The 21,439-nt window shown below is 51.6% G+C and overlaps 5 protein-coding genes across 5 annotated transcripts; 2 read left to right on the forward strand and 3 right to left on the reverse strand.

Annotated features, from left to right (window-relative positions):
* Positions 1-1,121: 1,121 nt before the first annotated feature.
* Positions 1,122-4,400, forward strand: HMPREF1120_04553 (uncharacterized protein; the record flags this gene model as incomplete). The annotated part of the gene is made up of 1 exon (XM_009158684.1): positions 1,122-4,400. The coding sequence occupies one exon, from the start codon at positions 1,122-1,124 to the stop codon at positions 4,398-4,400; it is 3,279 nt and encodes a 1,092-aa protein (XP_009156932.1).
* A 787-nt stretch (positions 4,401-5,187) lies between these two features.
* Positions 5,188-10,776, reverse strand: HMPREF1120_04554 (uncharacterized protein; the record flags this gene model as incomplete). The annotated part of the gene is made up of 1 exon (XM_009158685.1): positions 5,188-10,776. One exon carries the CDS (start codon positions 10,774-10,776, stop codon positions 5,188-5,190), a length of 5,589 nt encoding a protein of 1,862 aa, XP_009156933.1.
* Positions 10,777-11,171: 395 nt separating this feature from the next.
* On the reverse strand, positions 11,172-14,174 carry HMPREF1120_04555 (uncharacterized protein; the record flags this gene model as incomplete). Its single annotated transcript, XM_009158686.1, has 1 exon — positions 11,172-14,174. One exon carries the CDS (start codon positions 14,172-14,174, stop codon positions 11,172-11,174), a length of 3,003 nt encoding a protein of 1,000 aa, XP_009156934.1.
* A 564-nt stretch (positions 14,175-14,738) lies between these two features.
* HMPREF1120_04556 (uncharacterized protein) lies at positions 14,739-18,316 on the forward strand. The gene is made up of 2 exons (XM_009158687.1): positions 14,739-17,129; positions 17,184-18,316. The coding sequence occupies exons 1-2, from the start codon at positions 15,290-15,292 to the stop codon at positions 17,966-17,968; spliced, it is 2,625 nt and encodes an 874-aa protein (XP_009156935.1). The 5' UTR covers positions 14,739-15,289; the 3' UTR covers positions 17,969-18,316.
* On the reverse strand, positions 18,012-21,377 carry HMPREF1120_04557 (chitinase). The gene is made up of 2 exons (XM_009158688.1): positions 19,155-21,377; positions 18,012-19,060 (listed from the first exon to the last, which is right to left on the reverse strand). The coding sequence occupies exons 1-2, from the start codon at positions 20,164-20,166 to the stop codon at positions 18,525-18,527; spliced, it is 1,548 nt and encodes a 515-aa protein (XP_009156936.1). The 5' UTR covers positions 20,167-21,377; the 3' UTR covers positions 18,012-18,524.
* Positions 21,378-21,439: the final 62 nt, after the last annotated feature.

Raw genomic sequence — 21,439 nt, forward strand, 5'->3', positions numbered from 1 at the left:
ATGGATGAAACAACAACAGAGCGATGTTGAAAACAAATTGGATGCTGGCGCCCACCTTTACGTTTCCTGCAGAGCGCGCTTCATGCACCTTAGGATGCTTTCGTCCCACAGTCGTCGCTTCGAGCCCGCCGACCTGGGCCTTTCTGGACCACGGTCACGAAGAGAAGTAATGGAATGCATGAGGACAACGAACTGAGAAATATGCCTGCTGCTCGTGGGGACGGGACACTCAAAAATGAATGTTGGCAGACGGTGGACTCGGATGGAATGGGCAATTGCACACATCACCACGCCTTCAATGGTGCTGCTCCATGAGCTTGTGAATATAAGGTCCGGTAGGTTTACAAACATCAAAGGAGCGAGGTGTCGTTGAATGCCGGAAGGCGCGGTAGACGTCTGGTTTGGGGCTCGGTTTCAATGCTGCTGGCTTCCGCACACTGCAGGATTTCATCAGATGGTCGAGCAGATTCACCAACTCGCCGTGCTCGACAATTCCTAAAATTCTGACTAGAAGATACAATGTTGCGTGGTCTTCCAGCTGACCCTTCCGGATGTTTGCCTTCCGACGATCTTGCAGCATTCTGGCTTGAACACTTCAATGGCTCGGTTGCTTTTACGAAAGGAGGGGGCAATGTCTGGACCTTCAGTTTTGTGTGTTTTCCCGGCGACGCCGTGTCTACACGAAAGGTTTGCACATGTTTCCCTCTGTTAGGTTGTTGTTTCCTGTTGGCTTCTTTTGCTCTCTTGCCCTCTTGCTCTGTTTACCTCCTACCCTTTTGGTTCGTATCCCATGGTTCTGTTTGAAGGGGCAGATCGAGCTGCATGAACTATTCTTGAGCATTACACTGGCATCCATCAAGTGTGTTTGCAAACATGTTCGTTTTGCTGTTTGACCATCCTTGGGAATGAAGCGCTTCGTTGTGTCTCAGCTGGCGAAGGGAACGTCATCTATTGCTGTGCTCAAACGGTGGACGATGTACCAAACCAAAGCAGGATCATGGCAAACTCCGCAGGAAAGCACCTGTTAGGATTTCCCCTTTTCTATTTATTCTACCGCGTCCAACTCTTCTTCTTCCCTCACTTGGCTCTTCATCATTCGGCAGCGGCCTGGCATTGCGAAGATGTGCGCATTCAAACCCGACTGGGGCAAGCGCACAGGTGGTGCATCTGGTCCTGGGACTCCTAAATCCAATCTAACTCCTACTGCTCCTTCATTCACTCCTGGAAAACAACCTCAGCCTACTCCAGCGAGCCTCAGCAAGTCTTTCGAGAAACTCAGTCTTTCATCAGGTGGGCATTTGCTTGCGAACTACTTCGAGATCAAAGTCGGAACGGTTTCAGAACTTTGGCGGTATACCTTGAGTTTCCGGAAGCTGCGGAAGGGAGGTGATGCCGCTACGCCGACCAAAGGAAAGGGCAAAGAGCAGCCAGCCCCAAATCCAGCCGAGGACCGCGATGATGACGATCCTGGTGTTGGGCGTGCCAAGAAGAGAAGAATCGTGTGGCTAGTAATGAACGCGTTGCAACAGTTCACGAAAATTCCCATGGCCACCGACTATGGCACAGAGGTAATCACTACCGGCGAGATCCATTTTCGAAACAATTCACCTACACTCCATATCCGGTACTATGATGAATACCAAGCTGGCCCACACCCGGATTGTGATGTCTTTGACGTTACTCTATCAGAGCCTATCAAACTCTCTATCGGTGAACTGTTCAAGTTCCTCAGCACTGATAACAGCGCCGTCACCGCAGAAAACTATCATCGGAAGGAAGAAACTATCAAAGCCTTGAACACTGTCTTCAGCTACAGACCATATCGCCGTTGCTTCTCTTCGCGGGCCAATCAAGGAACGATGCAAGATGCAAAGTTGACGACAGTGAATGGACAGAGATTCTATGGAGTTGCACTCCGTCCTGGCAACCGGGTCGAGACTGAAACCGGAGACGCTATCGTTGAGAAGAATCTGGCCAGTGGTTTACAAGTAATTCCAGGGTTTGCCAGAAGTGTCCGCGCCGTGCTCGCGCAGCAAGGTCGACTCTACCTTAACATCAACACTTCTACGCAAGTCTTTTATGAACTCGGAACGTCAAAGAGCCTTCAACAGCTGATCAATGCATGGAAAAAGGGCAACTACGAGAACCTCCCTTGGTATGACGTGCGACACCCGCTTGCCGGCTTCCTGAGAGGTCTACGGGTAAGGACAACTTATCTCGGCCCTGACAAGGATTTCATTGCAAGAGTGAGCAATATTGCAACACCGCGTACTCCAAACCAAGAACCCTTTCCAGGAAATTGCCAAATGCTTCCGGCGAGACTACAGGGCATTCAGAGTGTTTCCAACTACTTCCGTGAGAATCATCAGGACATCTCAGGCAGAGTAAGTAATGATATCGTTGTTGTTCTCGGCGATGGCGATTTCCGCAAGACCATCCCAGCAGGCTGTCTTGAGGTCATACCTGGCCAGATGAATCGCAATATTGCCGAAAAGCCCAGAGCTGGGATCCGAGGCCCCGTTGAAAACAAGTCCCTGATAATACAAAAAGGCAAGGAGGTATTCCTCGGACCCGGAAACAAAGAACCAGGCGCCAGCGAGTTTGGTCTTGGACTTGAACAAAACCTTGTCCGAGTGCCGGTGTTCAAGCTCAAGCAACCAACTGTAAGATACGGGGTTCAAGCTTCGCAGTCGGGCAGCCAGTCAGATCAAGTTGACTCTCAATCGCTAAGGTACGGATCGTGGAATCTTGTGAGAAAATCGTTCTTCAAGCCAGCCAAGGGATTCAGATGGACATACGCTGAGCTTTGCCTTGAAGGTGGAACACCTGCCACGCAGAACGTCCGGGACACTTTTAAGGGGTCTTTTGGAGACCAACTGGGCAGCCTTGGCATCAAGAATTCAGAGTTCGTCCGCCATCCCCAACGTCCAACGCATATCTATCGATTGCCGTGTACGCGCCTGCCAGCCCCTCATGAACACAATGCCATCAAGCAGCTAGGCGATGGAATCAGAACTGTGCTTAGAGATCTGAAAGAAAATTGCCGCGTCCACCTTGCAGTTCTCCTTTTACCCCGGAAAGATGTCGAGCTCTACAGTGCGATCAAACAGATCGGAGATCAGGAAGTGGGATTATCAACCGTTTGCCATGTGCTATCGAGAGTTGGATATGGACCCACGGCTACGTTTGGACCCAAGACTACCCCTGACTTTCTTGGAAATCTGGCCATGAAGGCAAATCTGAAGCTGGATGTCTCGGCGGTAAATCAAGCGCTCGACAGCAACGACAAAGGGCCAATCCTGACCCCGACTACAATGATCATCGGTATCGACGTGACGCATCCAGGTCTGGGGGCCATGAAGGGAGCTCCGAGTGTAGCTGCGGTCGTGGGCAGTGTCGATCCAGAGTTTTCTCAATGGCCTGCAAGCTTGAAGGAGAACGTTGTAAGTCAGGCAACAGTTGACGACAAGGACAGAAAGAAAAAGGACAAAGAGTCCAATGAAAGGGTCGTCAATCTCCATACGCTGGTCTATGAACGCATCCTCGACTATTACACACGCAATAAGAAATTGCCTGACAAGATCATCGTCTATAGAGATGGTCTGTCCGAGGGTCAATTTGAGATGTGCAAGACGCAAGAGTTTCCTTCTATCCAGGAGGGGGTTCGAAGATTGCTCACACAGCTCAACCAGCCGCAAACAAAGCCCCCTCCAATCATCCTGATCTGCGCCGTCAAACGCCACAACACTCGTCTGTTTCCAGAGACCGACAAGGAGAATGATGACCTGTTCATCGGACGTGGCGGCAAAAGTGGTGGCGGCGGCCAAGGAGGCGGTCAATACAGAGGCCGAGGCGACAGCAGGGGAAGTGGCAGAGGCAGAGGTCGAGGCAATAGCAGTAATAGAGGCAGATTTGGCGAAGATGGTTATTCCAGCGGTGGTGACCGCGGTGGTCGCGGTCGCGGTCGTGGTGGAGGTGGCGGTGGTGGTGGCCCAGGTCCATCATCAGGCCCTCCTTACAACCACAACCCTCTTCCAGGCACACTGGTCAATTCTCACATCACATACGGCGAAGGCCAGGACTTTTTCCTGATCAGCCAGAAGGCCATCCAGGGAACAGCCCGTCCCACACACTATGTGATTTTGCACAACGGGACGACCTTTGGTCGCGACCAAATCGCCCAGATGACGCACAATTTGTGTTATCTCTTCGGCAGGGCCACACGCTCGGTCGGAGTCTGTCCTGCCGCGTATTATGCCGACTTGGCTGCCGATCGGGCTCGATGTTACATGCGCAGAATCTACAGTCCTGGCAGTACGAATCAACGTTTTGATGCCGCCATGGCGAACGTGAATTTGAAGCTCCATCCGGATCTGGAGAAGACGATGTTCTATCTCTGATTGAGGTGACGATGATCAAGTTGAGTCCAGTTGAGTTGAACTGGGACGGAATTGGGTGCGCTACGATGGGGTTTGCATGGTGGCTGTAAGGACTGCGGGAAAGGGGGAAGGAGTGGATGGTAGCTGGCTACGCACTGAGGGAAATGTTGTCGGTTGACCATGGACCGTGGACTATGGACAACAAACCAGGCAATCCATCGGCAAGGTTGAAGGCTGGTTGGTGACTTGATGCAGGTGATGGTGTCGGTATCGATGTCGGTGTTTCGGTTTGGTCTTGAATTGGTCTTTGGTTTGGTCGCGATGTGGTCTTGCAAGTTGCTTGTTCTCTTGGTTATGCAAACTGATTTAACGAATTGTTTCGTGCTTGGTTCGTTCTTCGATTTGTTATGTTGTGTTTGGTTCAGCTGTTGGTTGAAGAATGTGCAAGTCAGTTTGCGTCCGGAATGCAGTACCATGAACAAGGCCAGGTTCAAGTAACTTGAATTCGTGCGTGTATCCCGCTAGCTTATGAATGGAGTTTGGTATATTTTGCCATACTGATACTATTTGCCGATCGATTTTACTCATTTTCTTTCATCGTGGAGTAGATAGTAAATTGTTCTCTCGACAACAACGACGATTAATTAATAAACGTATCTATTCTCCAAAGTACCTGATCCATCCGAATTTCTTCTTTCTTTTCTGGGGAAGTGGTTCTGCAATACTAGTATCTGCAGTGCAACTAACCTGTACCAATTCGCACACTACCTCGGTACTTTTACTACTAGTTGAGCTCTCCAGAGCCTGTTTAAACCTCAAAAACATCCTCCCCAACCATCTCCCTAACCAACCTAACCCATCTCCGAACTTCAGATTCGACCTCTTCGTCATCATCCTCCAGACTCTCATTGACGTAGACCATAGTCTCACCTGGCCCTCCGACACCTTCGGTGCTAGTGCCCCCAACCACGACATTGGCAACCCATTCCTCGCCAACCTCGGGATTCTCCGTAAGAGCAAGATGAGTTCTGATCGCGGCCAACCGCACCCCCGCTGACGGGTTGTGACGAAGTTGACAGATGCCATGGTTCAATGCGTGATGGTGGGCGGGCGTGTCGATTGTCGCGGTGGCCAGGGCTACGATGGTCGGAATGACAGAGTCGAAGACGGCCGATCTTAGACTCCTAGGGTTCTTGGTCGTGGCGAGTTTGAGTTGGTCGATGAGTAATGACGACAGAGGTGAAAAGTGAGTCGGGGATGAGAACCAGTTGTCGGCGTCGTGGGTCATGGCTGTGCGAAGAAGTAAGAGGGTTGATTTGTAGAGTAGGAGTTTCTCGTCTGTTATTGTCGCGACAGGTTTGTCCTTTTTGTTCTTGGAAGATCTGGAGCTGGAGCTGGAGCTGGATGAGTCGACTGTAGCGGCCAGAGTCTTCAATACTTCGTTGGCAGGCTCCAGAATGTAGCTGGCATACGAGGTGACGATGCTCTTGAGAGATTCGAAAAAGTGCGTGGCGAGCTTGAACAGGCTGGTTTCGCGGGCTGTCTTTGCGGGCTCCGAGTATTCTTCTTGTTTTTCCGCAAGATCCGACGCGGTCAAGGCCCAGTCAACCCAGCTCTCGAATAGTGGCCGGAACGCGGTGTCGTTCAGCTTGTAGATGAAAGTAATGCTCACGGTGTGCAGGCGAGACTCAATGGCGTCAATGTCCTCGGGTGTGATTTGGAGATTGCTGCCGGTTGTGGTTGTGACATACAACCGACGAAGATCCAGTACTTGAAACATGAATGTTGAGATCGTCTCTGCAGCACGCACGACGTTGACCTTCTTGTTTGCTTCAATGGCTTGAGACAGGACATCGAGCCACTCGGTGACTGCTTCGGCATTGACACCAAGCTCTGGCGTCACGGCCTTCCATGCTTGACTGAGACTGGTTGCAACCGTGCTCAAGTCGACTTTGTGCGCGAGCAGGGACAAAGTCTCGGTTCGAGACTCCTTGCACGACGCGTCCATCTCAGCCACGCATGAACGATAACACAACTCCAAGATCTCCACCACGTTGTCGTCCGACACCATGTATGCCAAGTATGACAGGAAAGACGAAAGTAGAGTGAATACCGCATTGTGCAGCTCTTCGTTCCGTTCCTTGTCGCCGAGACTCCGTCGCAACAGATCCAGCACCTTTGGCATGGACTGAGGCACGATCGGCACAGCCGCCTCTTTGAGGACTTCCATCATTGAAGCCACGCAAAGAACCGACATGATCTGCGTCCTCGTGTCCTGGGAGGAGAGACCATAATCTCCCTCGATGAGGGTCATTGAGGCAGACATGATGTCATCCGGACTCTTGCGTCCATATACCTCCACGATGCGGTCCAGGCAGGCGATAGCCGCATGCCGCAACGAGACGTCCTGAGTCGTCCGGATGATCTCCTCAACTGTAGGCAGGAAGGTCATGGCTTCAGACTGCGTCTTGCTGTCCTTTGCAGGGTTGTGCTGGAGTTGAGCAGCTAGCACCCTCAGAGCCAGCGGTGGAAGTTCCCGATCACCGACTCGCTCCATCTCTTGGAGGAGATTAGGCATGACTGCGAACAGCTCGGCAAGAGACGGCAGTGCGAGTAGCGCACTCAGACATTTCCTTGTCGAGGCGGTCAATTCGGTGTGTTGCTGACCCTTTTGGTTCTTGAGCATAACCAACTGATCCTGCAGACACAGCTTATATTCTGTCCAGAAGGACTCAGCTTCAGCCCCGTCCTTCTTTTGCATCCGTTTCACATGGGCCTTGAGACCCTTTGTCTCAAGAAGTTTCCCGGCTGTCTCGAGCAGAATTATAGCGATCTGCCCTTTTCTGTCTGCTTTGGTGGATTTGTTGATATCCAAGAGCGGCTCCGCATTGTGTGGCTTGTCGCTGAAAATGTCTCGTGTCAAGGCGAGGATCTTGCGGTGCGTCAAAAGCTGAGTTGCTGCTGGTAGATCCCCCGTCAGAACGGACAAGAATGGTGTCATGTCTTCGTGGGATCTTCTTGATGCAAGGAGTGCAACGAGAGCAAATGCAAAATCGTCGGCACCCAGTCGATCTAGCAGCCTTTTGTAGAATGCCACGCGTCGATGCTGCGGAATGTGATCGTAGGCTGTAACGAAGCTCGAAAGGAGACTTGATGTGGAGTGGACGAGATTCTTCGCATCTTGTCGCTTCAAAGTACTGATGAGAGGAGGAATGATCTGGTCAATTGCCTGATTAATGACGTAGACCGATCGCTCGTCGTCTCTTGACAATATCCCGGCACCCATGAAGGTGAATATAGGCATGATTGTATGTAAGATACGATCTGGGGCTATCGAGGACAAGGACGCCAGCAGCAGAAGAGCTGTGGATTGTACCTGCGGGTTCTCAGACGAGCGAACACAGTCTGTCACAAGATCGGCGCGGATACTCGTCAAGTCGACATTGGGCTTTCGTGATTGTCTGGCTTTCTCGATGATGGCCAAGATGTTGCTTAGACAAAGCGTCAGAAGGTACGGAGATTCTGATGTGCTCTTCTCTTTCAACCTTCGCAAATGGATGAGAATTTCGAACAGACTGCCGAGCAGCTGAGGATGGTCTTCAGGCCTCGAGTCTTCCACCAGTTCCAAAGCGAGGGATAGTCTGGCATCAGCGATGTCCAGTTGCAGAACCATCTCTTTTGGTATGCTTTCACGACCGTGACTGATCCTTCTTCGTTTCTTGGGTGGCACTTCCACCTGCATCTGAGCAAGACCTGAGCACGAGTGGTCCAGCAACGTAGCAAGGGCTTCGGTGGAGAGAGTCACAGAGCGCAAGATTTGTTGGCTGCCTGCTGCGATAGTCTCATGCTCTGAGAAGGACATGTCGAACAGGAGTTTGGCAGTTGTCAGCTGGGATTCATGCCGCAGGTCTTTCCAGATCGCAGTGATTCTGGCAAAAATGGCATTGACCAATTCAGGCCTGAGGTTTGACTTTTCCCTTTCGACAGTTTCAAGCACTTGTTGGACTGCTTCTTTGTCATGAGCACTGATCAACTGTACCAGCGTGGTGTCAATCTGAGCCACATCCAACCCTTCTGAACTGGCAGCAGATGTAGCCGCGGATCCAGTCAAAGATGCCCAATGTCTCAAAATCGGCTGGAGCGTTTTACTTGTCGTAGTACTGCCGACCTTCTGAACGCCTATGAGGAGACTCACAAGGCCCAATTGTACCCTGAGCAGGGGACTGTTCAATGCGCAGCCGGTCAATAGGTCAAATAGATCCTGCCGCAGTGACTTCTTCAACTCAACATTGACAGCTTTCGACCCAATAGAGGACGTACGTGAATGGCTGTCAAGAGCATGCTCCAAGACCGTCCGGGTATGAGAGGGGTCCAGAACGCACTCCTCCAAGTTTGGCAGATACACTTGGGCAACGATCTTTTTGGCTTGAGCAGAAGAGACGCGCTTCACGTTTGTCATTGCCAGGGCATCATATACCGTCTCCGAATTTGACTGCGTGCTGCTCTCTCCTGCAAGACTTTTTGACACGCAGTTCTGGACAGCAACAACACATGCCACGGCGGCTCGTCGAACCGGCCTAGCAGGATCGGCGAGGAGGATGGTGAGATAGGGCAGTAGCAGCTGAGTCTCTTGCCAAGATCCGTGTTCCATCTTTTTCGAAAGGTATAGAAGAGCTGCAGATCGCTGAGAGTCGGGAGCGGCGCTATAAGCCACTCTCAGGAAAAAACTGGTGAGCAGATCAGACGGCTTCTCGTTGGTATGCCGCCAAATCGGCAAGCTTTCAAATTTGACCATCCAAGGCTCTTTTCTATAACACTGAGCAAAAGCATGGAGCAGGTGATCGAACAATGCAGTATGATTGTTGGCCATGAAGGACATCTCGGCAGATTCGGTTGGCAAAGCCGCCAGCATAGAGTCTATGCGTTCTTCATCGGAGTCTGAGGAAGTGCCGTTGTCGTCAACTTCCATCAATTCTGACTCCAAGAGGTTTGAGCTATCCGGCAAAGCGATAGTCCCTTGAATAATGGCCTCAAGCTCATCAAGATGCCGTTCTGCGAGCGACGCTGCTTGAGGTAACACGGATGAGAAGGTGGCCTTGTCATTCAGCTTCTGCAAGATTCGGACGATCCTCTCTTGGACCATCGACTCAAATGGCCCCGCTGGAGCCGATCTAGGAACCTTTCGAAGTAAGGTCGCCACCAAACGAATGGCAGTCTCCGAAGGGACGGGGTCGGCACTCAAGCCGATCAATTGTTCAATGAGACCGAAGCTTGTGTCCAAGTTAGACTTGTTCAGACCTTTAAGCAGCGAATTGAACATTGCTTCACATAGTCCGTCGATAGGTACCCGGGTTCGTAGCTCTAATAAACGGACATCAAGATGACGCACTTTGGTGAGAATTTCCAGGACGTCCCTTGACACATTTCGCTCGGTCTTCTTCGAGACGAGAACGCAAAGGCAAGTCAATACCTTGGCTTGGTCAACTGCGCGATTGAGGACGAAAGGAGCAATGGCCGCGATGATAGAATCAAGTACACTATCCTCGAGATCTGCATTGCTTGCCAACACAATTGCGACCGTGAAGCACGTGATGGTCAGCTCGGTGCAGCCTGTTATTTCCAAACCCTCGCTCAGAACGGGTAGGATCTTGAGGAGAGCATCCTCCAACCGCTGCCTTTGTACCTCTTTCCTCCCACTCTTCACTTGGTTGAGTCTGCCAGTGATGGCCTCGATGACCACGCTGCTCCAAAAGCGCATGAGCTGGGGATGGTGCGCTTCTTCCTGACAAGCCCGGAACACATAGTTGTTCAGCACAGAAAAGAACGCATCGTTGTGAATGGCGCTATAAACAATGGCATGCCGGGGAACATTGGCCGCAATTTTGTGATATGGCCCGAGAAACTTCCATTCGTTGGTAATTTTGTTTGCCGGTATGATGCTCAGTACGTTTCGGAACACAAGGCTCTCGTGATAAGGAAGGAATGTTGCGAGAAGGCTGCTGGTATTGTAGACGTGCACTCGAAACCTCCTAACCAACCACTCGACAGCCCTGATTCCCGGGCGCAACAAGACTTTGGATCCAAGAAGTGCGAGACACCGGTCAATCACGATACCGAGAGCCTCATTTTGAGACCGGCTCAATTGTTCCCTATCCTGCTCTTTCGCCTGTGGGCTGTAAAGGTTCTGCTCAAATTCTCGAAGCCGGGTATCTAGCATGCATAACTCTTGAAACCCCTCGACACATATTTGGTAGATTGTCTCCCAGTCCTGTTTGACGGCAACGCTTCGCTCGAAAACAAGAGATTCGCCGTGCGCATCGCGGCGTGCGCGTAGATCAAGTTCGTTCGTAGAGTTTGCGGCGATGGTGCGCAACTGCGCAGCAAAAGCGGAAGTCATGGCAGCTTTTGGTGCTGCGGAAATAGGTCGTCAATCAATCATAGGACAACCTATAAATCTCCACGTCGGAGGAATCTAGATACGATTGAACATCGGCGTGGAGTGTATGCAACTGCGAGGCACTCTGGAACTCTCGCCTTGTGATACTCGTAGGCCTTTGAAAAGTTTCCAGGCCAAAAAAAGTTTGGAGAACAGCGGCCGGATTTAAAATCGGAGATAACTAGCCAAGAACTGAGTCGGTCAAGAAGTCGTCGCAGGCATCAGCACGAGTCATGTCAGTTATTTTAGCCATTACTAAGCTCAGCAATGGGTGGTCGGCACCTAGTTGGATTGCGGAAAACTGAGGGTGGATGAGGATCAGCAACGGACGCCATGAGCAGCTTGATGACTTTATGCTACTTTAAGTACCCAGACAAGTCAATATGCAGCCTCAATCCTCGGTCTTGCATACTGCCATAGATTCGCTTGAGAGATTCCAGCCCTAGGGTGTTGCGCAGCGGCTCCTCGGTAAAAGCCAACATGTACAATTCTTTAGCCCACGGGCAGGCCCTCAATGAAGCGTAGAACACCTCTGTCAGCGTCTGGGTTCCATGGTGTTTTTTGAAGTCGCTAGAAGGTTTGGTAGTTTCTGTTGGGCGTCCTCCTCTGGAAGCAACAGAAAGCTCCCACATCAGATAAGCCTTCCAGATGGCCAAGGAATGGTATCCTGCTGCCTCCTGGTCTGTAGCTCGCTTGAATGCTGAGCGAATGCTGTGATCTGTGCTTCCAGCATAAGATGGTCTTGTCAACTCTTTCAAAAGATCGAAGAGGCACGGCACCACGCTACTGTCTCCGCGATCTGCCTGCCGTAGACCCCGAGGATGAGGATCGACTTCACGTAGCCGGTCGAACAGCCCCGATTGTTGCGCATAATGATGTTGTAGCATTAGAAGGCGGAGGTTGTGAGGAAACGCCCGTGCTGAGTCAGTCAGTATATGGTGAAACGTCTTTGGCTTGTAGGGCAAGCTAAACACTGTTGCGTGAGCGTGCATGATCTGTGCGCGGCGCTCATGCACAGCTTCCACCACGGGGTCCTGGCTTGTCCATCTCTCACCGAGGACCTGCAAGTATGTTTCATATATGTCCAGAGCAGAATCTAAGCGCTGGTTCTGCGTGAGATACCTGTGGACCGCCAACAGGTCAATCAAGATAGGCAGCAACTCCGCACGGCGGCGAGAAATGTTCCATTCGAGTTGTGCCTTGAGATGGTGTTCAGTTTTGATATGCTTTGCGGCTGAGGGAGTACTGGTCGTCATGTCGTCGTGCAACCTGAAGACATCAACTCGACGATCCGTCAACATACTCAACAGCAGGTTCGCCCTAGCAAATTGCTTCCGGTACATGTACGAGCACACCCAGTCACGCCAAAGCAAGAAAGTCCTGCCCTCAGCACTTGATCCAAGTGACTCGCTCATAGAGATTGCGGTGAACCACACCCTCTCCGCACTGTCAAAGTTGTCCGCTTTGAACTCGAGGATGGCATATGCGTTGTATAAGCTGAGGCTGTCAATTCGTTTTAGGATCGCTTTTGCTTGTTTCCTGGCAGCTTTCGGGTCGATTCGTGATTCTAGAGAGATAGCGAACACAGGCAATGACTCAACCATTCCTCCACCGTAGGCCACTATGGCGAGCTGGAGAAGGCAGCGGCGGACAAAATGCAAACAGTACCGGGTGACTGTTCGTGAAGTGGACAGCACATTCATGGGCAACGAAGGTCCAGTCTCACAAAGGACGTCGGCCAAGTCAAAAGTGTCCTGTTTGGACATCACCGACAGCGACCAGTTTGCAGCAGCATGCAGCTGAGTATAGATGAAAGGATCTCCTCTCCACTGTCTCGGTTCAGGCAAATCCGACAACGGAGGTAGCCCCACGAAGAGCAGAAACGCGTCTTGAAGCAGCCGTGAACCTTCGGGTGTGTCTGTCGCAAACAAGAAGTCTTTGATATCAGAGAACAAAAGCACTCGGTATGGGTCCGCTTCATCCACGTCATCCAAAGACCGTGCCGGCATGGCTGCACAACGGTCCATATCATTCTCGGCATTTGCCCAAGCGGCAATATCACCAGAAGGTATTTCGAAAGCCTTCCTATCTGTGTTCGCTTCCAAATCTGCGCTCGACATAGATTTCCATCCGGTGGCACCTTCGTCACCAATGCGTGCGACCTCGCTTTCCCAAAACTGTTGGAAAGATTCGAACAGCTCCTCAGATGTTGGCTTTTCAGGCCGAAAGAAATTGTATTCGAGAAGAGCCTGCCAGATTCCAATGGCTTCCTCGGTGAACCCGCATTGCCCAAAGAGTAGAGTACAACGGAGGACAAGGTAGACGCAGCACATATCTCGCCGGCGGCCTTTTTCGTAAGATTGAAAGTTCTTGAGGCAGGTCTTGTAAAGGTCCAGACAGCTTTCAAATGTAAATCTGACTTGATTACTCTGTACAAAATTCAGATACAGGACCCAGAGTTCAAAAGAGCTGTCCTTGTGGAGGAATTTCCGCCACTGTGAAGCCTGTTTCTCAGCGTCCCAGATCTTGCTTCCCTCCTGCATCATACCTAATATCAGGGCTTGTCGTCCTTTGGCGTCTTTGACATGTGAGAGTGCTTGTTCGTACAGTGAAATTTTCAGGTCGATGAGACTTCTTCCAGCGGTGATACCTGAGGTTCGAAGCCCTTGCTCGTGGCTGAAGTACGTCTGTTGGTACTCAATGAAAGCCAGCCATACTTCGGGATCCTGGGGATTCTCGACGGTGGCCCTGGAAAGTTCCACGTGTCGTTGATGGACGGGGTCTTGCTTGAAGGCTTCAAACGCATCGTGGTTCAAGTCTTTTGCATCAGACTCGGAGCTGACAGAGCTTTCTCCATCTGTATCAGACAACTGTGGGCAGGATCTGTCAGTTATCCGTCTTCGCTTCCTCGAATGCCCATTATCGAGCTCCAGGAAGTCCTTTTGTAAGTCACTGTCACTGGTTTGTTTTGGTTTCAAGGGTGGAGGATCCTCGCTGACCACGGCCGACAGGAGAGACTGCTTACGTGTCCTTCGGCTGGAGTCAGTTTCCACATTCTCAATTTCATAACGAGTCTCGCTTCGGGAAGTGATACGATATCTGCGGTCGAGGCCAACGAGTGCACCTCCACCAGAAGGACGATAGCGTGGCACCGCGTAGCGATCCAAGGCCCCGTACGCTAGATTTTGACGGTCTCCTCTTCGGTCTTCCACAAACAGAGCATTGCCACCACTTGGGCTGGCGGTTGGATCGGACTGGTGAGGAGTAATAGGCCGGTGAGGCGACCTCGAAGGAGCTGCCTGATGATATTCAGATACCTTTCTCCCGGATTGACCGGAGTCGTGCCTAGACAAAGGCATTTCTGAGGAGTCTCAGACGAACCCAAGCCTCTATCATCTATCAAGATCGACTGCAAGTGCATTAGACAGCGGTCAAATGAGAGGAGTTTCATGCCATGAGATTAGGGGGGTTTCCATGTTTCGAACCAATGTCGAGCTCTACCTGAACTCCTCCAATTAATAGGAGAAAAGGAGGTGAGCTTGGTGAGAACACATTATGAGGTATCTAAGGTAGGTGGGCTTCAACTCAAATGCAGGTTGAATCGCCATCAGCCTTGTGAAGTGAAGCCGCCAAGACCATTTTCAACATCACGTGCAGAGATCAGCTTAGTAAGAGAAGTACGACAATTTGGAACGCCTCGTACTAGTACGCCGTAGCTGGAGCAACTCCGCGGAAAAGTCGTGCCAGTGTACGTTGTAGGACTGAAAGAATAGAGCCCGGTAGACCTGGGGGCGCGCCAGGTGGATCGCTCAAAAGATGACTACCAGCTTAGAGGAGGGTACAGCAGCATAGGATAGTGGCAGTTTCATAAGATTGTGGATTAAATGCCAAACATAAACTTGCCCATCGGCGAGTGCAACGCTCGGAAAAGAGTCTAAGATCCTGTTCGTGGAGACCGTCGGCGATCTCTAGAACGGTACCTGTAGTCCATCTCCAGTTGCTGGCATCAGCCCCCAGAAGGGCCTGTGGAGGGTCTCCTTACAGGTCCTTTGGCATAGGTGGTTTGAGTACTGCGCCACCCAAAGCCGGCAGTTGCACGTTATCAATACTAGCAGCACGCACGTAGCCACCTGCGCCGCTCGGGCGGATGTCACCCCCGGAACGTTACGTGGGGGCGCCCCTAACTCCAGCCAGTCGCCCCCCAGGCGACCCTCCTCCGGCGTCCACGCTCTGCGATCTCCGCCTAACAAATCCCATATCGCTGGAAAAAATCAGATCGGACGGTCGATCATCGCCGCGGTTTTCGCTCATCGTGCGCCCGCCAATCCCCGGGGGGGCGTAGGAGGCTAGGGACTTCGTCTTCGGTTTCACGGCGGTACTTGCCATTAGCCTTGGAATCCTTCCACGCTTCCTGCTCCCACCACGGACGAGGAACTCCCAGTCCGTGTCCTTCGCAATCAGTTGCGCCCGTTCCATGGATACGCCCCCAGTGAAGCGATCCTCTCCGCCCTCCGCTGACCGTGGCCGTCCCTCGAAACGGATCAAGACCCTCAATGAAGAACCGGCGCAGTACAGCGATGCGGTGCGAAAAAAACTTGCGGCGACCTCCCGTACGGGACAGGCTTGCGATCGGTGCAAAGAGAGGAAAATGAAATGTGACGCAGATCCCATGGCATGTCAGCCGTGTCGTCAAAAGGGCCTGCGATGCTACACCACCGACCGCGTCACAGGTCATGCCCGGGAAAGAGGAGAGTCAGACCGCGCAGAAAATGAGCTGCTTTTCTTGAGGGAGCAACTGGCCGCCTACCAGCACAGGTACGGGCCTTTGCAACGATACGATCCCAAAGAGCTCCCTGTGCCCGCGACGCCCAAAGAGTCTGCTCCTGTTGTCGTGCCGTATCCTACAGCATCTGTTCCAGACTCACGCTATGTCGGTTGGCCTGCGCCAGACAACTCAGAGCCACTGCGTTCTGGCCCAGTCAAAGGCACGCTGGTCGATATCATGGATGGAACAATCGACATTGCAGCATGGGACTGTGAGATGATGAGGGACTACCATCCAGACATGAGGAACCGCTTCAATCTCTCCAGAACATCCATCTACAACACGATAGCAGGGTACCAACGGGTGGAAGATCCCAAACTCCCTCCCAGGGAGGAAGCTTTGCGTGACGCCAACCACTTCCTCGTCATCATGTCTCAATATGTCCCCATTGTGCACCGGCCCAGCTTCCTGGAACTGGTACACAAATTCTATGATCATCCGGCACTTATGACGCCTGCGGAACGGGTGCAAGTAATCATGGTGTTTGCCATTATTGCACATCAGACTGCCGTCCGAAATCACTACCACTCATTAGAAAAGTTTGAAGACTCGCATCGGTATTTGCACTATGCGCTAGGGTTCTACCGTGACCTCTGGCACGATCGGTCTCTGAGCTCCATGCAGGCCATGGCTTTGATCATCTTACATTTCCGCAACCTGCCTAAACCAGGGGTTTCGTGGACCTATAGCAACAAAGTTCTTGTCCGAGCCATGGAGTTGGAATATCATCGTGATCCTGACAAGATTGAGCTCCCCGAGGGCGAGACAGACCTTCTCTCAAAAGAACTTCGCAAGAGAGTTTTCCACTCAATACTGGGAATATGCGTGACGACCGGCTGCAGGGTTGGTTTACCTGCGCCATGGCAGTTTCAGCACATCGACATCCCTCTACCCAAACCTATCAAGGACTCGGAGTTGTCGAAGCATGGCATTGTTGCCCCCCTTTCGGGCCACTGCGAATTCTGGCCTTGTATCCATTTGGCCAAGCTGCTTCCACTACTTACCGAATTACATAACAACGTTATAGCAGTCAGGAAGCCTGCTGCCGATTATCTTCGCACGGTGCACGCACTGAACACAAAGATCAACGCTTGGCGACAGGACTGGGATGAATCGATCAAGGGTGAAACCAAGCATGTCAATCTCAGCGTTGCGACTCATCTCATGGACACATGGGCAGCAGAATACCAGTTGAACCTGCACCATCCAGTGTGTTGTACAAGCGAAGACCCGGAGGTCCAGGAGCGACATCTGGACATCTGTCACAAAGCTGCAAAACGATTACTCCAAAACTTCCATATTCTTTCCAGCAAGTACAAAGGCGTCGACTTCACCTGGCACTCGACGTTGGCATATGCGACCGGGTTTGGGGTGACATTATACGTTTACAGGCGCCGGAAAACAGCATTGAGCGTAGAACAGTTCGACGTCATGAGGAACGAGCTGAAAGGCTGGATTTCTCTAATGGCCTACGCTGACTTGGTGTTGAGTAAGTCCGACCTTGTTTGCGTCGTCAAAGAACTTACTAACTGGATAATTTTAGGAACGCACAACCATTTACAACGGTTATTTCAGCCTCGTGTGCAAGCTCTGGAAGAAGAATACCGAAGACTCATGGTCGACGTGGCTCCTAAACCACCACTCTCGAACAACAACAATAATACCACCAGTAGACAATCACACACTCCATCATTCATGCCCGTCAACGGGTCTAGTATCTCGCTTTCTCAAAAACTCGGACCACAGAACTTGAACCACAGCAAACCCAGTCTGAACTTGGGGATCGGTGGCAGCCCTGCGCCACACCATCCACTACCACGACACAAAAAGACACTTCCTCAGCCCCTGCTCATGCACGCCCAAATTCGACCACAAAGCCAGCCCCAGTCGCCGTCGAACCCCCTTCCGCCACCGCAGCAGTGGCCTCCTCTTTCAATTCCGTTTCTGGCGCAACCAGGACACCACCCGGTGGCAGGGGTAAATGGAGCCGTCAACGGCACGGGAACAAGTCCGGTTTCACCCATGTTTTCATCTCCATTCTCCCCCTCGCCGGCAACAGGACTCGCTACGCTTGCGTCCCCATTGACTGGCCAGTCGAATGTCCCGACATCGCTGGCTTCGCTGCTGAACGATTCTGCTGGTTTGTATGTTAGTTACCCGGCACCGGCGCCGTCACGGGCTCCATCGAACGGTCTCGACGGGAGTGGCAGCGGCGGCGGCACAGGCGAGGATCCGCTCATGATTTTCTCGCCGGGTCATTACTTGGCTGGTCCGAGTCCGCATGGGTGGCCGCTGATTTCTATGCCGGACGGCCAACAGTCACAATAGTCATAAAAAGCCATCTTTGGTTGTTATATGTATATGCATGGGGCTGATTCTTTGTTTGTGTCTGTATTTTGGGGCATGTTTCTGGTCCAAGGTCGAAACGAATATTGTCTATCTAGGCTAGCGGGTGGTGTTGGTGGTTGGGTCGGGCCTGTTTCTCGCTACACTGGTGCTTTCCAAGCAGCTCGAAAAGGCTGTGCTTAGCGGATATGTATATATGTACAAATGCTATGAGTGGACATTTATCGAATATGTTATTTTATCTCCGCCAAAGATTACCAGCTGTATGCTTGGTTTGCGCATGCATCGAATGACGAGCATACATTTAAATTTCCCTCTTCTGACGGCAACCTACCTACCAAATGCTAACAACCGTTCAAACGAAGCGGTTCGCTTTCTAGAACATCAGAATCCCCGTTGCATTGAAGCGGCGTCAGCTGACCCCCCTCTTCATCACACGGCATATAGTTATATCCCAGTACTAGAACTGCACCGTCCTGCAGCTTCTGAACAAGCTTTAGTTTGGACCACCTATTATTTTCCAAGAAGTTTGGTAGTTTCAACCCAAAACACTCTTCACGACCTGTGCAAATGTCACATTCCTTCCGTCGACCATCTGCCCACTGACTTCCTGGTACGCGCCGTCCCAAAACATGGCGCCCGCGAGGTTCGGCAATGCCATAGCCTTGACCTGTGTCAGGATACTCTTGTACGTCGCGACATCGACGTAGCCTGACCCTGCGGCCGGGAAGGCCGGTGTGCCGATTAAGAGACGGGGGGAGGTGATTCCATTGTCGATTTGGACAAAAGTATTGGAACCAGAACCAGCACCTAACAAATCCCCAGACCATGCCTGTAGCGATGCATAGAATCCCTGACCTGTACTGCTTAGCTGGCAGGAAGGGTTATTGTAGAACTGCACGTTGAAAAAGTCGACGACATTGACTAGCTGGGGCACGGGCACAGAAGCGTCAGGGCGCGGACACTGCGGCGCAGAGGAGAGGTAGTATGGTTTCGAGGAGTCGTTGGCAAAGAGGTGTCGAAGCGTCGAGGCTAGGGTTGGGAGATGGATTGCGTTGGAGGGGGTTTCGTTGTCTAGCAGCAGTTAGTACATCTCATTTTTCATAGTAGAATAAGTTTGAAGGAGGACCCTTGATCTGAGCAGAATTGGTGGAACGGTCAAACTTACCAATATCTATACCATCAAACACCACTTCGCCATAAGGTCGAAGAGCTTTCAAAGCCGGGTCGGAACCACCCAAAAACAGATTCCACAGTGTATGTGCGGCTTCCACCGCTTGGTCTTGGCTGGCCATGTATAGATTTCCCACGGATCCTCCTAGGCTGAGTAAGACCTTTTTTCCCCGGTTCTGGCACATGGCGATTTTCTGGGCGAAGCCGTCACCCACACAGTCGAGCAGCTTCGTGGCGCCGGCCGCTTGTTGTGCGGCGTTGGGTGCCCAGCAATTCGATGCCATGTTCATGGATGGATAGCCTCCGTCACTGAAGAGAGCTGTTACAAATGCGATAATGACAATGTCGATGGAGTCGTCGGCGCATACTTGTGTCAGCGGGATCACGGGTGTCAGGTCTGTTTGTGAGTAGTATACCACGTTTAGATCGGAGGCTTGGGGGTTGAAAGTGTATGTTGAGCTTGGTAGGGAAGAAGAAGTGGTAGTAGTCCTCGTGGTTGAGGTATGGGCGGACGGAGGAGTAGGATGCGCGAATGAGTTAGTGGTCGTCGATCTGGTGTGTATCCCAGCTGCCGAAGTCGACGAAAATCCATGCGTGGTTAGTTGGGTGATAGGTAAAATGGTCGATGACGGCGTTGGATGCGTCCCTGGAAGCAGATCCTCAATGTCAAACTGTGACGCTATTAACTGTATGAGTTCCTCAAGTGAGCTTCCCAGACTCTGCACGAGCTGGGATAATTGGCTGGAAAAGTCCTCTGTTGACGGTGGGCGCTGCGATGGTGCCAGTGGTTGCCAATAACGTGCTCGAGCAAACCCAGGGCCTCGGCGGTCGATCCGCGATCCAGACTCAGATTCTGCGAGATACTCCTCGTGAGACTTGCGAATAGCGTCAAGCAGATCTTGGACAGTGTTCGCAATGTCTGTCCATTTTTGATCCTGGGCAAAAGTAAAGGAAAAGCATAGCGAGGAGACGAACAAAAAAGAAAGCAGTTTCCGAATCACAGCCATCGCGGCGAGAGGAATACCTGTTGGACGAGATATTTTTTTAGGAAAGATCGATCATTTACATTAGTCGGGCAAACAGATAACAACAAGTATCGACTTATACCTTGAGTCGAGAGGGCTGGTCATTCCCAGATTGTACCATACCAAGACAGCCCCGTTGCCAACTCCATGTAAGGTCAAGAATGAGTGGCATCAACCAGGAATTTCGATCGGCCGGCCACCCTCGCGTCTGGCCTGTGCACGGTGGCATTCCAATACATTGACGAGCTCCCTCACATATTGACATGGAGGAGACAAGTACACAGACAGGTACACCTAGTTAGTCCACAAAGCAGAAGGAACAATATCAACTCCTTCATGGACACAGAAGGCTGCCTCCGCAGGGCAGATGATCGAATCTTCATGCGGGCATTCTCATCTCGGTGGAATGTTTAACGGTAGCCCTATCAATAGAGTAGTGTCAAATGCGGCACAGAGGTGGCGGCCAAATCAGACGGTGAAAAAGAGAAAGGAATCAACTCCCTGGTTTGGGATGTTCGATGTACTAGTATGTTGTTTGAATGTTGTTGTTCAAGTTGTTATTGCAAGTTGAGGTCCATCTTGAAGTCGTCGATTGTCCAGACAGCGGCGGAGAAATAATGTTCCATCCCGTCGCTTGTGCCGGCTAGCTGGCCATGAAAATTGCCAGTCTGACAAAGCCATGCGCCCCTGAGACTGTGCAGGTGGCTGGGCTGTATCAGTATTGACTGTCATTTGACTGTTAATTTTTGCAACAACACTGGCAAACTCACAACCGCACTCCGAGTCCTTCCACGCTCAAGTTGTCTTCGATTTCGTTTTCCTCTCCTCCTTTTCTTCAATCGTTGTCCTCAGCTGGCTTCGTCGTTCAACAAGGCGAACATTAGGCTCATGTTTCGGGAATGGTACAGCATAGTTGGAGCGCCTCCAGCCTGTGGCCCATCCACCATACGAGCACGAGCGAACCCTGTGATGGATTCAACGTCCTGAGGACAGCTTCATGATATCTGCGCTGTCCGCACCTTGTGCCCGCCCTCTCAGCCTCCTGCCGATATGAGTACCTATCACATTTTTCCAACGTGTCCCCATTATTCAGCGTGCGCCTTCGAACCCATCCCCTTGCCTCGAGTCTTCCAACCCCAATGAACCCCTTGCCCACATATGGACCCTGCATAAGGACGCGCATACTCAAGCCAGCTATTCATGTATCAAGGGCCAAGGTAGTGAGCCAATCAGCTCAGATGCTCTACCACACATG

The sequence above is a fragment of the Exophiala dermatitidis genome, assembly GCF_000230625.1.
Source record: "Exophiala dermatitidis NIH/UT8656 unplaced genomic scaffold supercont1.4, whole genome shotgun sequence".
Taxonomy (NCBI): Eukaryota; Fungi; Ascomycota; class Eurotiomycetes; order Chaetothyriales; family Herpotrichiellaceae; genus Exophiala; species Exophiala dermatitidis.